Source organism: Corvus cornix, chromosome 3 (assembly GCF_000738735.6).
Source record: "Corvus cornix cornix isolate S_Up_H32 chromosome 3, ASM73873v5, whole genome shotgun sequence".
NCBI lineage: Eukaryota > Metazoa > Chordata > Aves > Passeriformes > Corvidae > Corvus > Corvus cornix.
The window spans coordinates 56,049,590-56,072,036 of NC_047056.1; the positions used below are offsets into that span (position 1 = coordinate 56,049,590).

Genomic DNA, 22,447 nt, shown 5'->3' on the forward strand with positions numbered 1-22,447 from the left:
TTGCATATTAAACCTCATGAGTAGGCAAGTGAAAAGTAATCGACAGCATGTAGGCACATGATACTTCGTTCTCATATATTACCTGTGAAGTGAAAAGGCATCGCAGAGTTTTTTTCTAAATTTTAAAATATTTTTTAAAATTTTAAATGGAGCAGTGTGATTTAGTTTACTTAAACTCTTAAAACAGAATTTTGGATGGTTTTCTAATTTCTAAAATAACAACAAAATAATTTCCAGATGTAGGATATGAACCAGTTAAGGTGGTGCATGAATGCAAGACTCAAGTTTCTTTATGAATTTCAAGCCTTTCTTTGACTTCACTTACAGATCATGTAAGATAATAGACATAGGCAGTAGAACATCTTCTAATCTTCACTGAGCAATTTTTTTCAAATGAGGAGTTCTATAATGTTGTTTTCCAAACAATGGACTGAGGCCAAGAGCATCAGATGCCCCAAACAGTATCCACTGCCACTATAATTCTGTTCTATTAACCCTGAGAAACATTACAAACTAACAGCACTGTTGTTCATGCATGTAAAAAACTCAGACTTCTACGTGTCTCCAGATGTTCTGATAACCTTGTAATTGCCCAGAGTCATAGACCAGCCTCCTCCCAAAAGAGGCTACCTCCCAAGTGGCCCCGAAAGACTATTATAAAGACTGAGCTATATTTTCCTTAAAGCATATTTCAGCCTGTTGCTCCTGTGCACAAGGCTTTTTAGGAGTCAGTGTGAGATTCTCTGACTTTCTTGGAACAATTTCAGTTTTCTTCTGATTTTAGTTAATGAATGTTACTAATGACATAGAGAAGGTGACTTGGAGACCATCTTCTTTATGAATAAAATAAAGTAGTGAAACTAATCAGAAACATGCTGGAACAGGAGTGTTGCAGACTATACTGTCTCCAAAGGTGGTGCTTTGAAACACACACAAAATACTGTGTCTGTTACTGTTTATTCTCTGGTTTAGGGGCAGTGAAACTGAATAGACTCCTTAAAAAACAAAGAAGTAGAATGGATTCTGCAGTAAAAAAAACCCCAGCAAAACAGATAGTGTTTCTTTACTTTTTATTACAAAGGATGTGTGGGGGAGGAATGACTCGTTTCACAAGAAAAAGCATGCCTATAATTCTGAAATCCTTTGAAAGATCAATTTCATCGCCATCTTCTTCAGGGATTTTCCATTTATTTTTGTGCTAGGCTGGACAGTACCCATGAAAGACAGGTTCAAGCTTGTGTTTCCCTGGCTGTTTAAAGGCAGTGTAATACAGTTCCTTCAGACAAACTTCAAATGAAAATGCAACAGTATTTTTTTCAAACTTACATTCTGTAATTTGACAATGATGAAGTCTGGTTCACAAATACTCTTAATCTAAAAAGTATGCAAAACAGCATATTTTCAAAACTTCATTGCATCAATGAATGCCACAATCCTTTTTACACTCTTTGCTATTGCAGGCACTATGAGACTGTTACTTATATGTCCTAGTATAATTCCACAATTGTAGCCTCTCAGTCCTCTTCCCAGAGAAGAAGGGACCCAAAATGTAACTGAGGTCAACCAGTCCACCCAAATGCAAAGAAGAACTAGGTACTGTTCTCTAAAGAAATTTACAAGTTGAATAGCTATAGTCTCTAGAGTATATAAAATGAAGCAGATGTTTCTCCGCCCACGCACAATTTACAGAAAAATTGTCTAACTTGTAATAGAAAAGCTAAAATTCCAAACCCTCTTTACCTCTCACATATTATTTTCATTGCCCAATCTGACTTTCTGTAATAACATCGTTCACACTCCAACTATGTCAGCTTTTCTATAAACTTGTTCCTACAAAGTAAAGTATCACAGTTTACCTGCAAACTGAAACCTTAGTAAAACAAAGTTATTTCATAAAGCAAGGGCTCATGGTTCTTTTCCAGCTCCAGATACTTCTTGCTTGTTTTGCTCCTCTTAATAGTTTATATCCTCTAACACTAATCAGTCCTTTCAACTTCAGTACACTCATCTTTCCCCAAAATTAAAATCTTACACCTGACTTCTACTGCTTAGCAAAACTCTGCTGTTTCAGTGGCTGGTGCCAGGGACACTGGTGGCAGAGGTCCATCTCAGTTGTTGGCATAAGGAGCACCGGGTGAGGCAAGTAGGATTTCCACACTCACCTTCTGCCCTACTGGTCCCTGTCTGATTTGAGAAACGTCCTCTGAACACACAGAGTGTCTGTGTTTTGGAGAGCCTGTTGTTGAACCATTTGGCACCCTTAATCTATTTAGAATAAAAGTTGAACCATGGGCGTATTACGAATCCTTAAAAAATGAAATGGACAGACAAGGTGGGAGAGGTATTAAGCCCCAGCTTTAGATCTTGAAGCTTTCAAAAAACCCAAAAACGTACAAGCTCTACAGTCATCATATGACTGCAAGTAATATTAAATAAATCCAGAGAGATGTGTACATCTAAGTAGCCACACCTACAAGTCTGTCTCTAACATAAGGCCAAGCATGCTAAAATACCTACATTTGAATACACTGGCTGCTAAAATTATTTAAAATTGCCGCCAGCATGGAAGAAGTTGATAAAACGTTTTTTTGAGCTATTAAGGCATTTGTTCTTTTTTGCATTGCTTACACAGAAAGCCTGTCTAATCACTCATGTTGGAAAAACATAATGATAGAAATATGAATGGAAGGAGCTACTGCTTTTGCTGTGCTGTTCTAACATTCTGTGGTTTGATCTCTCTTACTTTCTCTGCTGTTCATATCATGTCATCTGCTGTTTACCCAGTGTGTTTCTGCTGAACATAAGAGTTCTGTACTTATTGATAAATAAATATGGACCAGAATGACAACCAGAATTTTCTCTTTTTCAATTAGACAAAAAAATTGCTTTTATTAGGATAAAAACAAACCTGGCAGAAACAAACCACTGAATCCCCGCATTGCCAGCTAAAGTTGCACCCTCCTTTACAGATCAAGGGTGATTTTTAGAAGCAGAACAGTGTTTAGAAACACATCAGTCCATGGTCTCTGACCTCTGGTCTCTGATTCTGCTAAGTGCAGTAATGGCTGTTTATTTTTACATTTTCAGGGATGCTCTTCTTTCTAGAAGCCAAAAGCCAGTAAAAGTCAGAAATCTAAAGTCATTGCTCACTTCAGAATTTATGTGAGCCATCAGCTTGGGAGGTGGGAGATGGTTTTGCACAGATGAGCTGGACCTGCAATCTCTCTAACAATGCAGGAGATTTTTTTAAATCTTAAATTATCTTTCTTAAAGCAGGGATCTTTACAAGAAAAGGAAGAGAGTGATCTGGACTTCGTTTCCTCACAAAGCCCCAGTGTTCAAGAATGGCTGGCACAAGCAAGAACTACTCGCTCCCAGCAGCAGCAGAGTACCCTGCAGCAACAGAAAGTTGGTGTTTTGCATTTCTTTTACTCCCATCTTTAGATTGCACTTAATGCCATAGCTGAGCCACTCTTGTTAATATTTCCACTGAAATACTAATTTTTAAACTGTTTCTTACTCACTGCTTTTGTAATGATGCATCTGAATTCACTGTCTCATATCTGTAACCGTCAGGCAGACTAGACTTCCTGGGTGATCATGGTCAATTCGCTTAATCACTCTATCCTTCTTTTGTCCATCAGTAGAATAAAATTGAATCAACCCTTTAAGTTACTCTAAGGAGAGATGATAATATTCAAAATAATAACTTGGCCTTCATAGAAGCAAAGATACGCATATTGTTGTGTTGCATGATATGGAGATATTCTCACTAGAATAGGTTCCAGAAACTGCATGGCATTAGTTAATTAGGTCAATAATCCAGTTTATGTACCCAGTTTTTCTGTGTTGGCTGGAGATTTTGGACCCCTTTTGGTATTCAAGAAAACCATTTCAGAAGTAGTTCAGCTAACTTTGCATGAGAGTTAAGCAAGGTAGACATATTCTTCCATGACAAAATCAGTTTGTTTGAGATTAGTTCTGGTTTTTGTAACTAGGAGCTGGAACAAGAGCTAGAAGAGCAGAAGAATCTTCTTCGATCTGTAGCATGCCGTGGAGGAGAGATCCTAACACAGCAAAGCTCTGTTGAAGGCCCATCCATAAGGTTTGCTTTCATGTGTTGTTCTGAAAAGAAAATTTGTGAAGCTGTGCTTTGTCATCCTTATGCTTGCATCCTTCTTCTGCTCTTAGTCCTCTAATTTTTGTTTTGTCATTTTTATACAGCACCTAGGGTACTGGAATACTGATTTGTAATTCAGGGGTCTGATAATACAGTTACACAAACTGTTTTGTGGTAATAGATCACCTTCAGCATTTAGAAATGCCCTTTATTCTTACTAGCAGGCATCACACTATAATTAAAGACTAGTGGGACTCATTAGACAAGGAGTGGATCAGTTACTATAACTTTATGGACCAGCACTGGTGCGTGAATCACATCTACCTCAAACATTGGCATCTGCCATTGTAACCAGATCTTCCCAGATGAGATACTCTGCTTAATTTTATTTTTACTGCAATTAGCAAGTGTTTTTCTTCTTGAAGCCTTCATTCTACTGCCAGAAAGTACTTAACCAGTCTCCTTCTGTTTGAGGCTTCCTTCTGTCACGTGATGGTATGCTATAGAAGTAAAGAAAAAAAATCAAACAGAAAATTCTGAATGTGATTAACTGTTTACCAAAGCTAAACTCATATGCTTGTACTCCATTGAAATATCTCAGTGTGTCTGACATTTTGAGAAAGGAGGTGAGGAAGGAGTCAGATAAAATATTTATTTTAATTCGTGCTTTGAACCAAAACCTCTTTATAGGTTACATTTCAGTGTAGTATATGTTCAGTCTGGTTTGGGGATTTTTTACTTATTTTGGGTACTTGAAACTCTAAACACTTTCTTAAAAAGTACATTTTATTCCATCAGACAAGAACTTCTTGCTGTTCAAACCAGCCTTTGTCTTATTATCTGAAAAACAAAACCAAAACCAACAACTCAAAAGCTTTGAAAAGTAGCACTTAATGTAAATGTAGAATTTCCTAATGGAAAATTATAACTTTAAATGATTATAACTTTTGCATTTCTTAAACCTTTATGCATCTTCTGATTCAGTGAGAAGCCTGATGTGCTCTCTGAAGAATTAGTCTTAGAAGGCGAAAAGCCATCCTCTGAAGAACAGATGAAGAGGAAATGGGAAAGCCTAAACCAGGAATTCAGTACCAAGCAGAGACTTCTCCAGAAAGCTTTGGAAAAAGAACAGCTGGTAGCTTTTTTAAATTTCTCATTCCATTTTCTCTTTGAAAGCAGTTGTTACAACAGGAGGTACAATATGTAGATCCATTAACGTGCTGTAGTTAATACATGAGATACGGAACAATTTATTTTTGTGACCCCTTTAAAAACTGTTAAATATTGGCACCAGCACTGCTCATGTTCAAAGTGATTTGAATTGCACTACCATCAGGTTAATGAACTAGAAAGGAAGAAAGAGCTCAGACAAAATGTTTATCTACTTATCTAACTCAGGATAATTCTGTAACACATCATCCCTCTGGAATTGATCAGTAGCCTGGCAACCACTTAGAGGAAAACTGTTATTTTCAGTTTGAATTTGTTGGTTATACGCAATTCTTGATCTTAGTGGATAAGGAATTTCAGGCACAAAATTTCTACTGGAGGAAACAGGGATTCATGAATTAAACTGGGGACAATCCAAAATCTATATTAACATATATCTTCCATTTTATTGTTAATAAACCCAGACCCACTCTTCTTTGTATAACACTCTATTAATCAGCTTCCAAAGTTCTAAATACCTTGTATTATTTAAACAGTAATTAATTATACTTTTGGTAAAAACCAGTAATTTTTAATTCTGGCCTACAAGTATTTATCCTGCATTTCTAGTGAACCTCCTGTTGAGCAATATTTATTTGAAATATTCATGACATGGAGCTTTTGTGGGAGAACCATGAGCATTAGCTGGTGATAGTCTCAGTCAGCAGGGAATCTGTACAGCTGAACTTTGTGCCCTGCATATGGTAGATGCATCCTAATTGGTACTTGTCTCTCAGCAGCTTTATAGCAGACCAAACAGACTGATACCTGGAATGCCTTTGTATAAGGAGGAGACACAGGATGAAGATAAATCCTTAGTGTCACCAGTATTGGTTGAATTGAATCAGGCCTTTGAAGATGTCTCATCTGAGGTAATTTTCAATTGTCTTTACACCTGTCCTCCAGCAAAGCCACATTTACAGTGAAAACTCTTCCAGCTGTGACCTGGAAATACAGGCCTTTCCCAAATAATTAGAAGTTAGAAAGACTGTCTTGTATTTCTATTCTGGACTTCTCTGGTTCCTTTTGCCCAGGCTGGACGGGTGGAGGAGACCCTGCATCTTGAACAGAAGCTGTATGATGGTGTCACAGCCACGTCGGTGTGGCTGGATGGTGTGGAAGAGCAGGTCTTCATTGCCACAGCCCGGTTGCCAGAGGAAGAAACAGAAACATACCTTTGCAAGCAAGAGGTAAGGAATCCGTGAGTAGGACTTCCTTTCAATTGCCCATAAGTGTGCATTTTATGTAGTGTTTAGAGCAGAAGTATTAGACTCCTGGATAAGTGGCATGTCACTGACATAATCTCTATGTAACTGCAGCATTCTGCAGCTGGCCGTGTTGAGAATGATGCGGAAAGCATGGACTCTTTCTTCTGTTTAGCTTCTTTTCTAAGTATTAGCAAACACCACATTGTCAAAATTGAAACAAAGTGAAAAAAGAGGGAGGAATGCTCTGGGATATAGAAACAGTACAAGTTCATCAACGTTAATTAGGGGTGAGAGAGGGGAAGAGAATCGAGCGGTGGCGGGGAGAGAGAGGCAATAGGACAAGGGAATAACTGTTTTCAACTGAAGAGGATAGATTGAGACGAGATATAAGGACGAAATTTTTCAAAATGAGAGTGTGGAAATGCTGGAGGAAGTCACCCAGAGAGGTGGGGGATGTTCCCTCCCTGGAAACATTCAAATTCAGGCTAGAGAGGGCTCTGAGCATCCTGATGTAGTTGAAGATGTCCATATTTGATTCAGGAGGGTTGGACCAGATGACCTTTAATCCAACCCAAATGTTTCTATGGCTTTACATCACTTTGTTCCAGTGCTTGTTTTCCTTGGAGCAGTCTGTTATCTTTTCACTGTCAGAGGTTACTGTAGCTGCCATCTTTTTCTAATGTGTGTGTATACCAACAATGTAAAAAAGTCACTACATCACTGCAAAACTGAAAAAGTTTATGGCAATGTTTTCCTGCTTTCCAGAATGTCTGATTGTCACTTTTGTTTTTCTATTAAATTAGTCTCTTGCCAAAGAAATCAAAGACATAACAGAAGAAGTGGATAAGAACAAGATTTTGTTTGCTCAGATATTTCCTGACGGTAGTGATAATAGGGTTATTATAGAAGACACTTTGGATTGTCTCCTGAGAAGACTGACCTTACTGGAGTCAGTGGTAAATCAGAGATGCCATCAGATGAAAGGGCGGCTCCAGCAAATTGTCACGTTCAAGGTATGAGGCCCAGGTGATGAAATTAACAGAGGTATATGTCAAATGGAGATATAAACGCTGTGAATTTTTGGTACCAAATCAAAAGAACAAGGTTGTCACAGATTTTTTATTGAAAAATCAAACTTCTCAGGCTATGCAAAATTTGATCCTGTAATAATTACTCAGAATTTAAACTCTCTGCTAGAAGACCTCTACAACTCATGCAACTACTGTAAAGTGATAATCATTCCATGCTGTCTCACCCTACTGGCATTACATAAAAGGAAGTCTGTGTTGTGCAAATGTGAAGAAATGATTGTAAGTGGAGAAATGTGCACTTTCAGAAATCTTTTCAAACAGAGTTCAGAAATGCTTTCAGATCTTACTTGGTCTCTACCTTATCTCCTATCATTATTAGTATCATTATCGTTATCATTATCATTATTGTTATCATTATCATTAATAATACACTTCAGCATGGTTTATTTTTAATTTAAAAACCCATAAATTTTAAAATAAAAAGATTCCTTGTGTCTTTAGATTAGGGTCATCTTTTCATAGATTGTTACTACTGGATTTCCTTCCAAACTCCGTAATCTTTCCTCTGTGGTCACCATTTTTCAATGAAAGACCTTCCTTTGCTGATGACAGTGAAGTTGATTAGAATTCATTGCATTATTCTTACAGATTTTTGGTATTTAAAATAATTACTGAATGTAAAAATAAATAAATAATCAGTAATGATTTCTGAAAGTCTCAGAAGAATGTGCTGATAATTTTCTGTTGGGATGAATGCAATAAAAAGATAATTGGTTGTATTTCAGCAAGTAATATTTATGTGTCTGGTCTGATAAAACATTCTAAAAGTTGGAGCTTATGGTTAGCCTTGTAATGTGTGGGGGCCTTGTTTACTTATGTGTTATATTTGCTCAAGTCTGTAATTAAAACAGCTTGCCTTAGAAGGTAAAACCAAGCTTGTTTACAGTCATAAGTGGTTGAATAAACTGCTCAAGAATAACATGTTTTTGTTACATGAAGGTAATGACCCTTGGTAATTAATGATCTAATTGGAAGGCAGAAGCAGAAGTGCATTCACGGGTTATGTTTTGAATAGGAGTTGCTTTAGCTCATAGTTTTCATAACTGGATTTTCAGCAATGTTAAATTCTTTGCACTGGCTCATTATGGCACTTTTCAAGTGGGTTCTATGCTGTAGTGCTGGCCATGTAACAGTTGATGATTTAAACATCTTGCAACATGGAATATTTTTCAGTTGTTTTGTGCTGCGATTGGCTATAATCTGTTGGTTTTGTCTCCTGTAGAATGATCTGAAGCTCATGTTTACATCGGTGGCTGATAACAAATACTTACTTCTACAGAAATTAGCAGAGGCAGCTGACAGACCAGAAACAGAACAAATGCAGGTACTACCACATACCTGTCACTTGGGGAGAGGGGAAGAGGTGAAGTTTTTATCCAAAGTATAAATGGATTCTAGAGAACAGTTGCTTTTAATGGAACAACAGATGTATTCACATGAAGTATAGGAAAATGAGTACGACCGAGAGTGTACTACACATGTTTGTAAGTAAATAAAACAAAAAGGCACAACAACAAAAAAACCCTACCAAAAGAGTCTTTCTTATCTCCCGGCTCACCCAGTACCTAGTTATGCTTATACTGGACAGTATTTGAAAGAAAGAAAACTTCAATAAACAAAACAGTCCAAAGTTTAGCTAAATTGTTTGGCTATTAAACTTCGTGAAGAACTGAAGGCACTTTCTTGCTCACTGGTTTATAGTCATGTCTTTAATGTTAATAATTTTAATTTAAGACAGTAATTATTATTTCTTTATCAGGAATGGCCTGATGAATAATTAATTATATGAAAAAGTATATCCTGTTTTCTTTCTTCTGTTTTGCCAGTGAGAAAAATGAATGAAGTATGCTAAGGGCTACTTTTTATACGTATTTGTTGTTACTGATGCCTGGTGCCAGGAATGGAAGAAACTTAACCTTTCAGCTAAACAGAAGTACTGGACTTTATATACCTGGCATTCAAATTTTGAAGGAGTTTATGTCTCCTGTATGAAAAAGAGAGATTTCACTGTGTCTTTCTTCTCTATCTTGTGATGCCAAACACTGGCAAAAATTTATTTCCTGTGTGATTAATTTAACTACCGACTAGGAAAACAATTTGGTAACCAAAGCAAGTGAAGTTATTTGTTTCCAAAAAAATCTCCCTTGGCTGATAAAACATTCAAACTTAAAACCATTGCTGTTTGTTCAATATGTGATTAGGAAAGTAGAAATAAGGCCCTTAATCAGCTGGATGACTTTAGTTGCATGAGGTGAAAGTTTAGTGACTGTATTGTGCAAACTCCATCTTACTGGAAGGCAGGAGTTCTGCTTCACATACATAGTTAAAGAATATTTGGATAGGCAGCTTCCAAGAAAGGGCCTCAACAAAGTACTTTTAAGTACAGGAATCTACCTCATGCTTTTAACTTTGTTATAATCCGCATATGTTACTTCAGCAGAGACCTAGGAAAGCTTGTGACTTCCACTGATAAAACTCATCATCTGCAGACACTTGGAAATACCAATCTGTGTTCTTAAGTTGCAGTTTTCCAAATGAGAAAAGGGAGCTACAAGTCTTTTTCCTTGACAGTAATTTTGGCCCCAGCTTGGTCCTGAAAGGGACCTATGCACAGCTCTTTGCTTTCATACATGGGTTCTGCTGTGATGGTTGTTTGCTTGGAATGACTGTTAATAAAAATAATTCTTTAAAAGACATTGTTGCATTTGAAAAAAAAAAAGTATTTTGGGCCTCTATTGTATAATTAAAAGCATGGAAATTTACAGAGATGTTTGGTATGAAAAAATACCAAGAATAGTATTTTATATGATACTAAAACAGCTTCTTATTAAAAAATAATAATGATATGCTTATTTAACTTTAAGAAAAAAACTGGGCTCTCCCAGCTTTTAATTCATACATTTACTTCATAGCATCCTTTAAAATTTCAGCACATTGAAGGTCTGATTAGCACTGCAAGCAGAAAAGAATATGATCATAGGCCAGCTGCACTAGTGTTATTAAAACTTCAAACTAAGCAATGTAATTTTCATATACAGGTAATACTGCAGGCAGAAGAAGGTTTAAAGGAACTAGATGCTGGAATCAATGAATTAAAGAAGCGTATAGACAAGCTACAAATTGAGCAACCTTCTCTACAAGAATTGTCTAAGATCCAGGTATGATTCATTAGTTCTATCCTAGACCCGTCCATCCTATCACCTGTGATACCAAAGGAATGCTCTTTTTTATTGTTCATAAGGCAGTTTAGGAAAAGGGATTTAAAAGCATTTAAGTGTGTATAAAAGATAATGTTCTCTTGTTCACCTAGTTTTTCTATTTTTGCCTCTTCAGATTTCCTGACATCTGTTATTAGCAGTATTAATTGTAAAAATCTGCAAAACCATGTTTTCTGTCAGCTCTTTTCCACTTTGTTTTCAAACACATGAAGTGAAACATAAATTTGTCTGCTGGGGGTTCATCCCTGTTCTCACCAGTGTCTCATGATCTCCAGTTTAGTACTGTCTCACGCCTGTCATTAAAAGAAGGAAGGGGGTAAAGGAGGATATAGGGTGAAGTAAGACCTGAAACTGGAGATGTTTTGCTTTTTCTAGAACATCTCTCATGTAAATACATGTTGGCAATTGATATACAACTTCTTTAAACCTGTTGAAAATCCTTTTTGAGCAGGCTGGTGCAGGGAAATGCTTGAGGAAATATCAAGCAGAAGGTTTATGACTGAATTTTATAATTTACAATGATCTAATAATAAATTGGAAGCAAATAAAACAGCTGAAACTGGACCATAAACTTATTAAGCCAACAAGACAGTGATACCAATTAAAAAAAAAAAAAGACTAAGAAATGTGTCTTTTGCCCAGTTCTTTATCCCTTTGGTCTTAGCGCCTCCTGCTGGTTTGTTTGGGGCTTTTGGTTTTTGTTTTTTTTTTCTCTCAGATGATGTCCCGTTATGTGCCCCCTCTCCTTCATTTCAGTTTTCAGAAAAGCCTTCCTTTTTTCAGTTGTGTTTCTCACATTTTTCTGTGAGAAATGTTTAAAGCCAGGAGAGCCAGCTACAGTCTGAGGGTGGGCACCTTGTTGTAGCACTGGATGATCATAGGGATATTTTGGTTGTTGGAATGTCTTGTATAGATCAAAAGTATGGGCTTGGTTTGGTTTTTGCAGTAAGTTACATGTATCTTGCTTGTAAGATTCTGGGGGAGGAGAAGGAAACAAAGCTGGCTTTGAGATGCCTATAGTCTGTACCCATGATGGAATCCATCCAGTCCTCTGCATTATAAAAAGTAAAATGTAGACAGCATCTGCATTGCATGGTAGTCACTGTTTTTTGATGCATTAAGCCGAATCACCCTACTTCTTTGCTACTTACATTAAGCCTTAGGGATTCTACTAACTTCTGTGTGAATGCATGCACTTGAAAGAGTTGCAGGTCTTGCTTATTTTTTCTGCCTTTAAATGGTGTGATGTTAATTTATCAGTGAAGTCAGTACATCTGCAAACTCTTTTTGAGTTGGAAATAAATGTTATTCTGCTAGTATTCACAGAGAGTACAGGGACAGTGAGGTTGCTTCCAGGAAGACATGTAAGGTGTGAAATAAGAGTCACCATTGCTGTCCTTTGCCCCCTAGGATAAGTATGATGAGCTGCTGATGATCATTGGATCCAGGCGGAGTGATCTGAATCAGAATATGGCTCTTAAGAGGCAGTATGAGCGGGCTTTGCAGGACCTGGCTGACCTGGTAGAAACAGGCCAAGAAAAAATGGCTGGTGACCAGAAAATAATTGTTTCTTCTAAGGAAGAGGTTCAGTTGCTGCTTGAAAAACATAAGGTAAGAAACTGGGACATGTTTCAGGGCTAGTAATGACTCGTCACAGTTTAGCCCCGGTGGGAAACTAAGTACCACACAGCTGCTTCCTCACTTTCCTGTTCCTTTCATGGGGAGAAGGAGGATGGGAAAGAAAAGGTAAGCCTTGTGGGTTGAGATACAAATACTAATACTAATAGCACTAATAATAATAATAATAATAAAAATAATAATTGAAATAGTGAATATAATTGTAAGGGAAAGGAGAGAGAGAAATAAACACAAGAGAAATAAATAAGTGATGTACAACATAGTTGTTCACCAGCTCCCCCCACTTTATATACTGAACATGATGCTCTGTGGTATGGAATATCCCTTTGGCCAGTTCAGGTCAGCTGTCCCTGGCCATGTTCCTCCCCCCCGGCTCCTTGTGCACCTCCTCAATGGCTGAGCGAGGGAAACTGGAAAGTCATTGACTTGGGGTAAACACCACTCAGCAACAAACAAAACATCAGTGTGTCATCAACATTGTTCCCATAGTAAAGCCAAAACACAGTGCTGTACCAGCTACTAAGAAGAAAATGAACTCTATCCCAGCCAAAGCCAGGACACTTGTGAAGAGCAGGTTGCTAATCTACTGTTCCTAAGGATTTGGGAGCTTTTCAGAATGGTGGGCCAGACTGTATTTTAAGTTGGAGCCAATGAACTGTTCTGACAGACTGAGTTTCAAATGATTTGTTGAAGGTGAACCCAGGTAGATTGCATTTGCTCCCTTACTGTAATAACAAGTTTCTAGTATTGTCCTTTCAAGCTACATAGCAATTTCATCTACCACTCCATTTATTTTCAACAGAAATTTACATTTGGTAAAAGCACCCCCAAATATGACAAGTATTTCCCACATTTTCATTAGGCAGAAATTTTTGGGGGTGTTTATCTGATTTAAGCTGTTTTTGTTTATGGAATGAGGATCAGGATGGCATTTGAATGGAAAGAATGACTGACTCCTTTCTTTGAATAGACCATTGTCCTCTTTAAATTGTGTTGGACTTCATGAAATGTTGTGAAGTGAAAGGTTTGCCTAATTCTATGTCTTTAGATACTTGATTTTACTGCTTATGCCTTAAAATGTTGTTTTAGTGGTAATGAATTGAGTAACAATTGCACTTTTTCTTTTCTATTCTCCCTCTCCCTCTCATCCAAATTTTTCAGGAATATTTTCAAGGGTTGGAGTCTCACATGATCCTGACAGAAACACTTTTTAGAAAGATGAGTAGCTTTGCCCTCTTGAAGGAAACTCAGTCACATTCAGAGATAATGACACATGCTTCAGCTGTATTAAAGCTGGCTCATAAACGAGGTGTGGAGCTGGAATACATTCTAGAGGTGAGAATTTCTGTGGTCTTTTCTGTGCTTCCATTGTGATCAACCACCAGGATTTTCTGTGGTGTTGATTTCCTATGCTTGGACAGAATTGATGAGCATCAGTCCGTTTTGTCATACACACAAAGCACTGATAGACTACATGCAGTCTTTCTATTTAACTCTTGTGGTGGCACAAGGTTTGTTCCTGTAAGTTTAAAGAGCTTAGTTTTAGTTGGTAGGGAGAGCATGACAGTTTTATCCATGTATTCTAACCAAAAGTTGAGCTTGCCACAGAGATGGTGTGTTTTTACCAGTTTGCTGGACATTTGTATGGTTATTTCTGTACTTTTACAACCATATAACTGTAGGATTTCAGATCAAAAAAGAAAAGTAATAAAATTTCTAGCTACCCAGATTCACCGTATACATGGATAATTTGTGCTTGTAGACCTGGATGCATCTGGATGAAGATTACCAGGAACTCAACAGACAGCTGGAATCTGTTGAAGGAAACATCCCCACTGTTGGTTTGGTGGAAGAGACAGAGGACAGGCTTACAGACCGGATTATGCTTTTTCAGGTTGGTGCTTTGTAGACATTCTCTGCAGAAAAGAGGGGTTAAAGGCATCTCTGACGCTCATCTAGTCCAGCCTCCTACTTAAAGCACTGTTGTCATGGGCTGGATCAGCAACAGCTTTGAAAACCTCAGAATATGGAGATCCCACAGCTGATGAGGAGAACAGTTGCGGTCCTGCACCACCACTACTATAAAAAGTTTTCTGTAATGCCCAATCTGTATCATCAACTTTCAGCTTGTCACCAGTGTCCTTTTTATATTGTGTGGTACTACTGAGGAGCTATCATCTTTTTAATTCTACTCCAAATAGCTGTAGGCATTTGTTAGACTGGCCCTTAGCCTGCTGTTTGTCTAAAGCAAGCACACTTCCTTCAGGCTCTTCGCAAAGGGCATGTGCTCTAGGCCCCTAAATAACTTAATCGTTTTACACCAGACCCTGATTACTTCCTTCTTCCTCAGCTCGGTGAGAGACAGGGTCAGAGCACAATCAAATGGAGTAGGCGTGGCCTCATCAGCACCATCTAGATGAGGATAGTGAAATAACTTCCTTTGGTTGTGTTCAAACAACCTGCTATAGGCCAGTGCTGTGGCTTGCCTTATAAGCTGCCAGGTTAAATACACTACCAATTTCCTTCCTAACCTGTACTGAGAAACATGGCTAGTCAGCCCAGGGTGCAGAAGTTGCACTTCTTGAGCCTCCCAAGGTTTCTGCTGTCTCCAACCTCAAGTTCAGTAAAGTGTGTCTGGAATCAGTCTGCCATTTTTTGTCCCAGCCAGTCTTCCTATATTAGTGTAATCCACAAATTTACTGAGGGAGTGCTGTCTGCCATGATCCATGCCATTAAGATGTTGAAGATATTTGGGATAAAATATCAACAATCTCTGGGGAACTCTGCCCATTGCAACGTGCCAGCCAGGCATCAAGCCTTTGATCACTAGCCTTGATCACTAGCTGGTAATGCAGCTCATTTCCACCTGACAAAACAGTCCATTTATCCAGTCGGAACTCTCTCTGCTGCTAGGGGAGGGTTCTGTGGGAGATGGTGTCAAAGGTCATACTGAAGGCTGTCTGATCCACAGAGACAGTACTTTTGTCATAAAAGGCTGGCAGTGAGTTCAAGCTGAACACTCCAGATTACCTCTTGGTCCTTTTTGTCATTGAAAATGGAATCCAGGAGGATGTGCTCCATGATCTTTCTGGAGGCCGAGGTGAGGCTGAACAGCCTGTGGTTCCTCAAATTGCCTTCCTCCCCAAATGCAACAAGTAGTTTAAATACAGGTTTTCTGCCACATCCTGTTTTTTTGGTCTAGTGTTTTGTCTTTGTCTCCTTATACTAGAAACTTTAGTTGGGGATTTTTTGTTCTCTTGTTTTTTTTACAGAAAAATGTCTGTCAAATTTTTCTTGAAAATTGATTTTGTATTGTTATCTTTCTTGTTACTTTACCAGACAGCTTTCTGCTTTTCCAATGGTATGAGGACACTTAAGCAATCTGTTGTGTGGAGGGCGTTGTTTTGGTTTTGTTTGGTGCTAGGCATTGTTTGTGTTGGTCCTGACCCTAAATTAGTTTTCTTCTTTTGTTTTTCTTTTCAGTTACATAAATTAGGTTGTTCAAATCCAGATTCTTGTATTCTGATATGTCATAGATTTTATTATTTGGCCACATTTAGGTTAATAATCCATCATAATAAATTTTTTACTATCTTAGAATTTTTTTTAAGCCACTGTCTCAGTTTTTTTTGTATATGTGTTATATCTAAGTACACACACAGACTCACACATCTACAAAGATAATTTTTTTAATCTATTAGAGCTCTACTTTTGTGAAAGAGGAAATAAGAGTGATAGGAAGTTCATGTACTCACTACATGACTGGTAGTTTTGTACCTTTTATATTCAGATTACTTTCATCAGAACTGAAAAATGGGAATGCATGTACATTTTACACTCAAACCAATGTACCGATTTTTTTTAAATCCATACTGTTTGTGTAATGATAGTGGAATTTGGCAGGTATATCTGCCCACATGTACAAATTCTTCACCCATCCACAAATCACCATTTAAATTAAATCTGTCTCAGTTGCAGGTTCATTCTGGGTAATAGTATTAGCAGCCTTTACTTTTTCATTACCCTTTTTGCTTTCTTGTGCAATTAAAATTGGTCTCTGTGTTCAGGGATTTGGATGGATGGGGTGATGTTCTGTTTTGTAGCCAAGAGGAGCAGGAGGGTAGATCAGTAAAAGAGTGAGATGTCCAGAGAGCTGAAGATTGGCATTGAAAGGGCTGAAGAGGGAGCCACTGTTAATAATTTGATACTGGACATCTTTAACTTTCGTTGCAGTAGATGGTAGGTTTTCAGCAGATGGTAAAGTAAGTTCTGGTATTTTAATCAATTTCTATCGGAAATGGTGTTACCCCACAGAGGTTCTTTTCAAGTGTAAAATATCTACGTGGAGGAGGAGTTCATCATAAGGAGGAACTAACAGACATTGACATGATTGGGTTTGTGGCAACATGTTCAGCTTTTGAGCAGAGTGCCTGCATGATGGTTCTCAGGGAGTTTTAGAGCCGGAGCAGAGGAAAAAATGACATGTGCTGTGTTGACATTGGATATGCTACAAAATTCAGCAAAAGGAAACTAAATGTTGAAGAAGTGTGGTAGCAGAGACCTGCAGTTGTCTAACCATCTCCTCTGTCATTACAGCATCTGAGATCTAACCTGACTGAATACCAACCTAAATTATACCAAGTGCTAGATGATGGGAAGAGGCTTCTTTTTTCTGTCAGCTGCTCAGAACTCGAAGGTCTACTGAACCAACTGGGAGAACGCTGGTTAAGTAACACCAGCAAAGTCACCAAGGAACTTCACAGGCTGGAGACAATACTGAAGCACTGGACAAGGTAATGCTGATGTAATGGGCAATATAAAGTTCTTCACCTGTGCTGTTCAGGTTGAAGCCATTCTGGACCCAGAACTATTAGATACAACATTTAAAAGAAAGTACTTCGAGAGGTATGTCATAGTTTGACTGCTCTTCTGCTCTGTAGAAGTGCTGTTGTACTCTCTCATTTGTAATAAAAAATGTAGCAGATAGGAGTTGGTGTGAGGAAATTAGAAAATACTTTTTTTAGATTATTAATTCAGAAGCCCTGTGTGCATACAAGTTGATAAGAAAAGTTGTATGCTTGCTGGGTAACATAAGTAGACTCAGCATGTTCTAGTGGACGCATTGCAGCTTCTGGGTTCTTGTGGGTCTCTGTGTGTCATTGCATATATGGAAGGGAGCTTTTGCTACCTTTACTAATGTTCATATGCTACTTTTGAAATTATCTAATTGGTGTAAAAGCTTTGTGAATCCCTGGCTTATGTGTGGACACTCTAATTCTGTTACCTCATTAGTCACTTGGCATGTGAAATTATATGGAGATGGTTTATGAAAAAAAAAGTTAAGTTTCTGGTCTGAGATAATTTTTGGTAAAGATTTAGGAAGACTGAGCCTTCTAATGGAAATTAAGTCTGTTTATGTGCCTTGGGTGGGGTTACAGCTTGTCCAAAGAGGTTTGTGACGTATTTACTGTCCTTCATTAAACCTTTTTTATAAAGGCAAAATGAAGGCTCTGTTAGAAATTGTGAGCATAGTGGCTAAAACACGAGCTTCCTGATACTGTGCCTGCCCGTAAAATTAAATTACATTTTTCTGAAATTTGGTAAAGAAAAAGTTTTTATTTCAAATCTGGCATTCAGTATCTTCCTCTAACATATGGAGGAAAGACCGCTCAGTTGGAAGCAAGAAGTGGCAATGACTGTTTTAGTCTTGTTCAAACATCTTCCCAGGTATCAGAGTGAATCAAATGAATTGACACAGTGGTTACAGTCTGCAAAGGAGCGACTTGAGTTTTGGAGCCAGCAGTCTTTGACAGTTCCTCAGGAACTAGAAACAGTTCGAGACCACTTGAACTCCTTTCTGGTAAGTTGTTCACGGACCTGGGACACTTATTTCTCTCTAATTACAAATAAACAGTTGTTTAATCAGATGGTTATACTTTTTCTCATCATTGATGAGTATGTAGGTAAGCTGTTCCTCAAAATGGTGGTGTGTATGGACATTAAGCACTTCTTTGCTATATGCAAGGTTTGTAAATCTTGACGATTCTGAAAACAGAAAATAGTTTTATGACTGAACAACATTTTTATCCTTGCTTAGCCTGAAGTATAGATGATGAATACTAATAGAAAGTACATACTTTAGAGGGAAAGGAGGATATTCTTAGCGTTCTGAGGCAAAACTCTAAGTAAAATAAAAAAGTACTTCATTATTTCCACAAAAAATGGTTCTGCTTACAGGATTTTTCAAAAGAAGTGGATGCTAAATCATCACAGAAGTCTTCTGTCCTGAGTACTGGGAACCAGCTCCTCAGGCTTAAGAAAGTAGATACAGCTGCATTGCGTGCAGGATTATCCCACATTGAAACCCAGTGGACAGAGCTGCTCACACAAATCCCATCAGTACAGGAGAAGTTGCACCAGGTAAGAAAGCCAGGGATGGCCTTTGATATTCCAGAAAACTCAGACTGTACAGTTGGCACTGCCTAGTTGCTTCCTTTCTCAGTTTGTCCATGTGAGGAAAGATAGGAAAAAAGTCATTCCTGTTTTATTGTGGGAATACCTATCACTGTTAATTTCAGACTTTCATAGTTATATTGGTTAAATTTTAACCAAAGAACATGTACACATGAGGGTTTTTTCAACATGTTGGTATGCTTTCTGGAAAAAGGGAATTCACATCCTTGTGCCTTCTCAGGTTTGGATAGTGGTTTTGTTCAAATTGAATAGGTTAGGTTCAAGTCTGTGAAAGACAAAATAGATGTAAAACCATTGTTCATGATTTCTGTTAGTATGTGGAGGAGCAGGAGGCTTTTGGTTGTGCAGTTTTGGGGTTTTAGTGCTATAATACTGAAGTTAGAATTACGCTGGTTGAAAAGTTGACTTAGTTTTCGCTTACTAGGAGGTTATCAGTGTATTGCTTCAGTTTATATCTTAGAATGCTCTCGGAGTTAGTAACAACGTGATTTAGGGGGAGAGAGGAAGAGTAACAAATGTTAACTGAGTCTGTGATACTAAACAAAGCAATGTCATTCAGTAGTTCTTGGAATTGTCTTGTAATACAAAATATATTATGTCTACCTAAAAATGTCATAGAACACATTCCTGAGTAACTAAATGCAGGCAAGCAGTACTGTATCAAATATGAAACTGTGTTAATGCAAAGCAAGGAATTCTTATCCATTTTCTTCACAACATGATTCTCTTATCTCAACAGCTCCAGATGGACAAAATTCCTTCTCGCCATGCCATCACTGAAGTTATGAGCTGGATTTCACTGATGGAAAATGTAATTCAGCAGGATGAAGAAAATATAAAAAATGTAGTAGGACAGAAAGCAATTCAGGATTACGTCCAGAAGTACAAGGTACTAAGTGGCAATATTATTAGTTTTCCATTTGAATTATCCCCTTTATTACTACAGTTAAATATCTATACATTTGTAAGATATAAGTGATCTAGGGAAAAAAAAACCCACCAACTTTGTGGAGTGGTTGGAATTGTACACAAGTTAGAACTGGGCAGTCTTTGATACTATGGAAAAGAAGCCAAAACTGCTTTTACTCTGCTGTTTACTTATGGCAGGAATATAATTTTTAATATGCTCACCTTAATTTCCAGGAAAATCCAAAGCAATATGCACATTATTAAACCTTTTTAGATTTGCCAGAGTGGGGGCAGCACTCCAGGTAAGGTCTTGCAAGAGCAGAGCAAAGGGGCAGATTCACCTCCCTTTAACTGCTGGTCACTCCTCTTTTGATGCAGCCCATGATGCAATTGGCCTTCTGGGCTGCGAGCTTACATTGTTGGCTTATGTCCAGCTTTTTTCATCCATGACAACCCCCAAATCCTTCTCTGCAGGGCTGCTTTCAATGAGTTCATCTCCCCAACCCAGGTGCAGCACCTTGCACTTGGACTTGCTGAACTTCATGAGGTTCTCGTGGGTCTCTTGAGGATATCACGTGAGGATACTCTTGATGTCACTGTGTTACTGATAAAGATATTAAAGAGCACTGGTCCCAAAATAGAGCCCTGAGGGACACCACTCATCACCAGCCTCCCCCGGACACAGAGCCATTGACTACAGCCCTCTGGCTGCATCTATCCAGCCAAACCCTTTTCCAGAGAATAGTCCACCCTTCAAACCCATGTCTCTCTAATTTGGAGATAAGGATGTTGTTTGGGACTGTGTAAAAAGCCTTACAGAACTCTAGGTAGATGGCATCAGTCAGTCTTCTCTTGCTGACTGGTGCAGTCATTCCATAGAAGGCCACCAGACTGGTCAGGCACAATCTGCCCTTAGTAAAGCTGTTCTGGCCATCTTGGACCACCTCCTTGGCTTGTATGTGCCTTAAAATTGCTTTCATGAGGATCTGTTCCATGATCTTCCCAGACACAGAAGTGAGCCTAACTAGTCTGTAGTTCCCCAGATCTTCCTCTCTTCCCTTTGTAAAGATAGGAACAATGTTTCCACTTTTCCAGTCATTGGGTAATTTGCCTGACCTTCATGACTTTTGAAATATGATGGAAAGCGGTTTGACAACAAAATTAGTCAGCTCCCTCAGGACCCTGGAATGCATCTCATCAGGTCCCATAGACTTGTGCCTATTCAGCTTCATCAAGTGGTGCTGAACCTGCTCTTTGCTTACAGTGGGGGGGGACTTGTTTTCTAGTTCCTGGTCAATTGTGAAAAAGCCCTTTTAGTTGCATTGTGATAAAGGTGTAGCTGGTGAACATTCTTCCTCTGTTTTGCAGGAAGGTGAGAAATTATGGTATTTATGTGCTGCTTTGTTTATTCCGTTGTTTTTTTTCCTAGGGTTTCAAGATAGATTTAAACTGCAAACAGTTGACTGTCGACTTTGTGAACCAATCAGTGCTACAAATCAGCAGCCAGGATGTTGAAAGTAAACGCAGTGACAAAACTGATTTTGCAGAACAGCTCGGAGCAATGAACAGACGTTGGCAGATCCTGCAAGGCCTGATAACAGAAAAGGTAAAGGAAAAAACCTAACTGCTCTGGGGTGAACTTTCAAAATGCATAGAACAATAAGATTATAATGGTTGGAAGCCTCTGCAGGTCATCTAGGTCAATCTCCTACTCAAACAGAGCTGGCTTTACAGTTAGATCAGATTGCACAGGGACTTGGTTGTCTGAGTTTTGAAAATCTCCAAGGAGAGATCCCACAACCTCTTCTGGACAGCTCATTCATGCTTAACCACTCTGGTGGGGGACAGGTTTTTGTCTTGTTCCCAATCAGAATTTCCCATGTTGCAACTTGTGACTGTTATTATCTTCTCCTTTTACTGTGTATCTTCCAGAATAGTCCACCTTCATCTTCCCCATGCCTCCCTATAAGGAGCAGACAGCACAGTGAGATGATTCCTTTGCCCTCTTCTTCCCAAGCTGAATGAAGCCAGAGTTCTTATTATTAATTCTATTAAAAATAGTAGATATATTTAAATTTGAATGTCTATACTGTTTTTAAATTCTGAAAGCGCTGAATTCCAAGAAGGCACTACTTTGCATTGGTCTTCACTGATTTATTGACCCAACAATAAATCTAATTGTATGAGAAAGTATATACTCATTTGTCTTTGCAGATCCAGCTCTTGGAAAGTCTGCAAGAATCCTGGACAGAATATGAAAATAATGTGCAGTGCCTAAAAAGTTGGTTTGAAACCCAAGAGAGGAAGCTGAAACAGCAACAAAAGATTGGAGACCAGGCTTCAGTGCAGAATGCTTTGAAAGACTGTCAGGTAATGTCTGTTTATAAATAACAGTGCACTCTTTCCAAGAGTTAGAAACAAAACTTGATAAATCCATGTGAAATCTTCATATTGGTGAGTTCAGTGACTGAACTCCTCTTGACTTCAGAAAGAGAGAGATTTCATTCCTAAGATGCAAGCAATAAAATAAGAAGGAGCAATAATGTCTCAAAGTTGCTTAAAACCAACCAAAGTAATCAT

At 38.3% G+C, this 22,447-nt stretch overlaps 1 protein-coding gene across 1 annotated transcript in view; it reads left to right on the forward strand.

Annotated features, from left to right (window-relative positions):
- The window catches only part of SYNE1 (spectrin repeat containing nuclear envelope protein 1), a 294,515-nt gene that overhangs the window by 212,052 nt on the left and 60,016 nt on the right, over positions 1-22,447 (forward strand). The window contains 17 exon segments of the mRNA XM_039568730.1: positions 3,274-3,408; positions 3,999-4,105; positions 5,105-5,255; positions 6,067-6,201; positions 6,364-6,519; positions 7,341-7,550; positions 8,851-8,952; positions 10,667-10,786; positions 12,257-12,457; positions 13,646-13,819; positions 14,247-14,378; positions 17,081-17,277; positions 18,212-18,344; positions 18,722-18,904; positions 19,698-19,847; positions 21,297-21,473; positions 22,082-22,237. Coding sequence (XP_039424664.1) covers positions 3,274-3,408; positions 3,999-4,105; positions 5,105-5,255; positions 6,067-6,201; positions 6,364-6,519; positions 7,341-7,550; positions 8,851-8,952; positions 10,667-10,786; positions 12,257-12,457; positions 13,646-13,819; positions 14,247-14,378; positions 17,081-17,277; positions 18,212-18,344; positions 18,722-18,904; positions 19,698-19,847; positions 21,297-21,473; positions 22,082-22,237 — 2,619 coding nt within the window.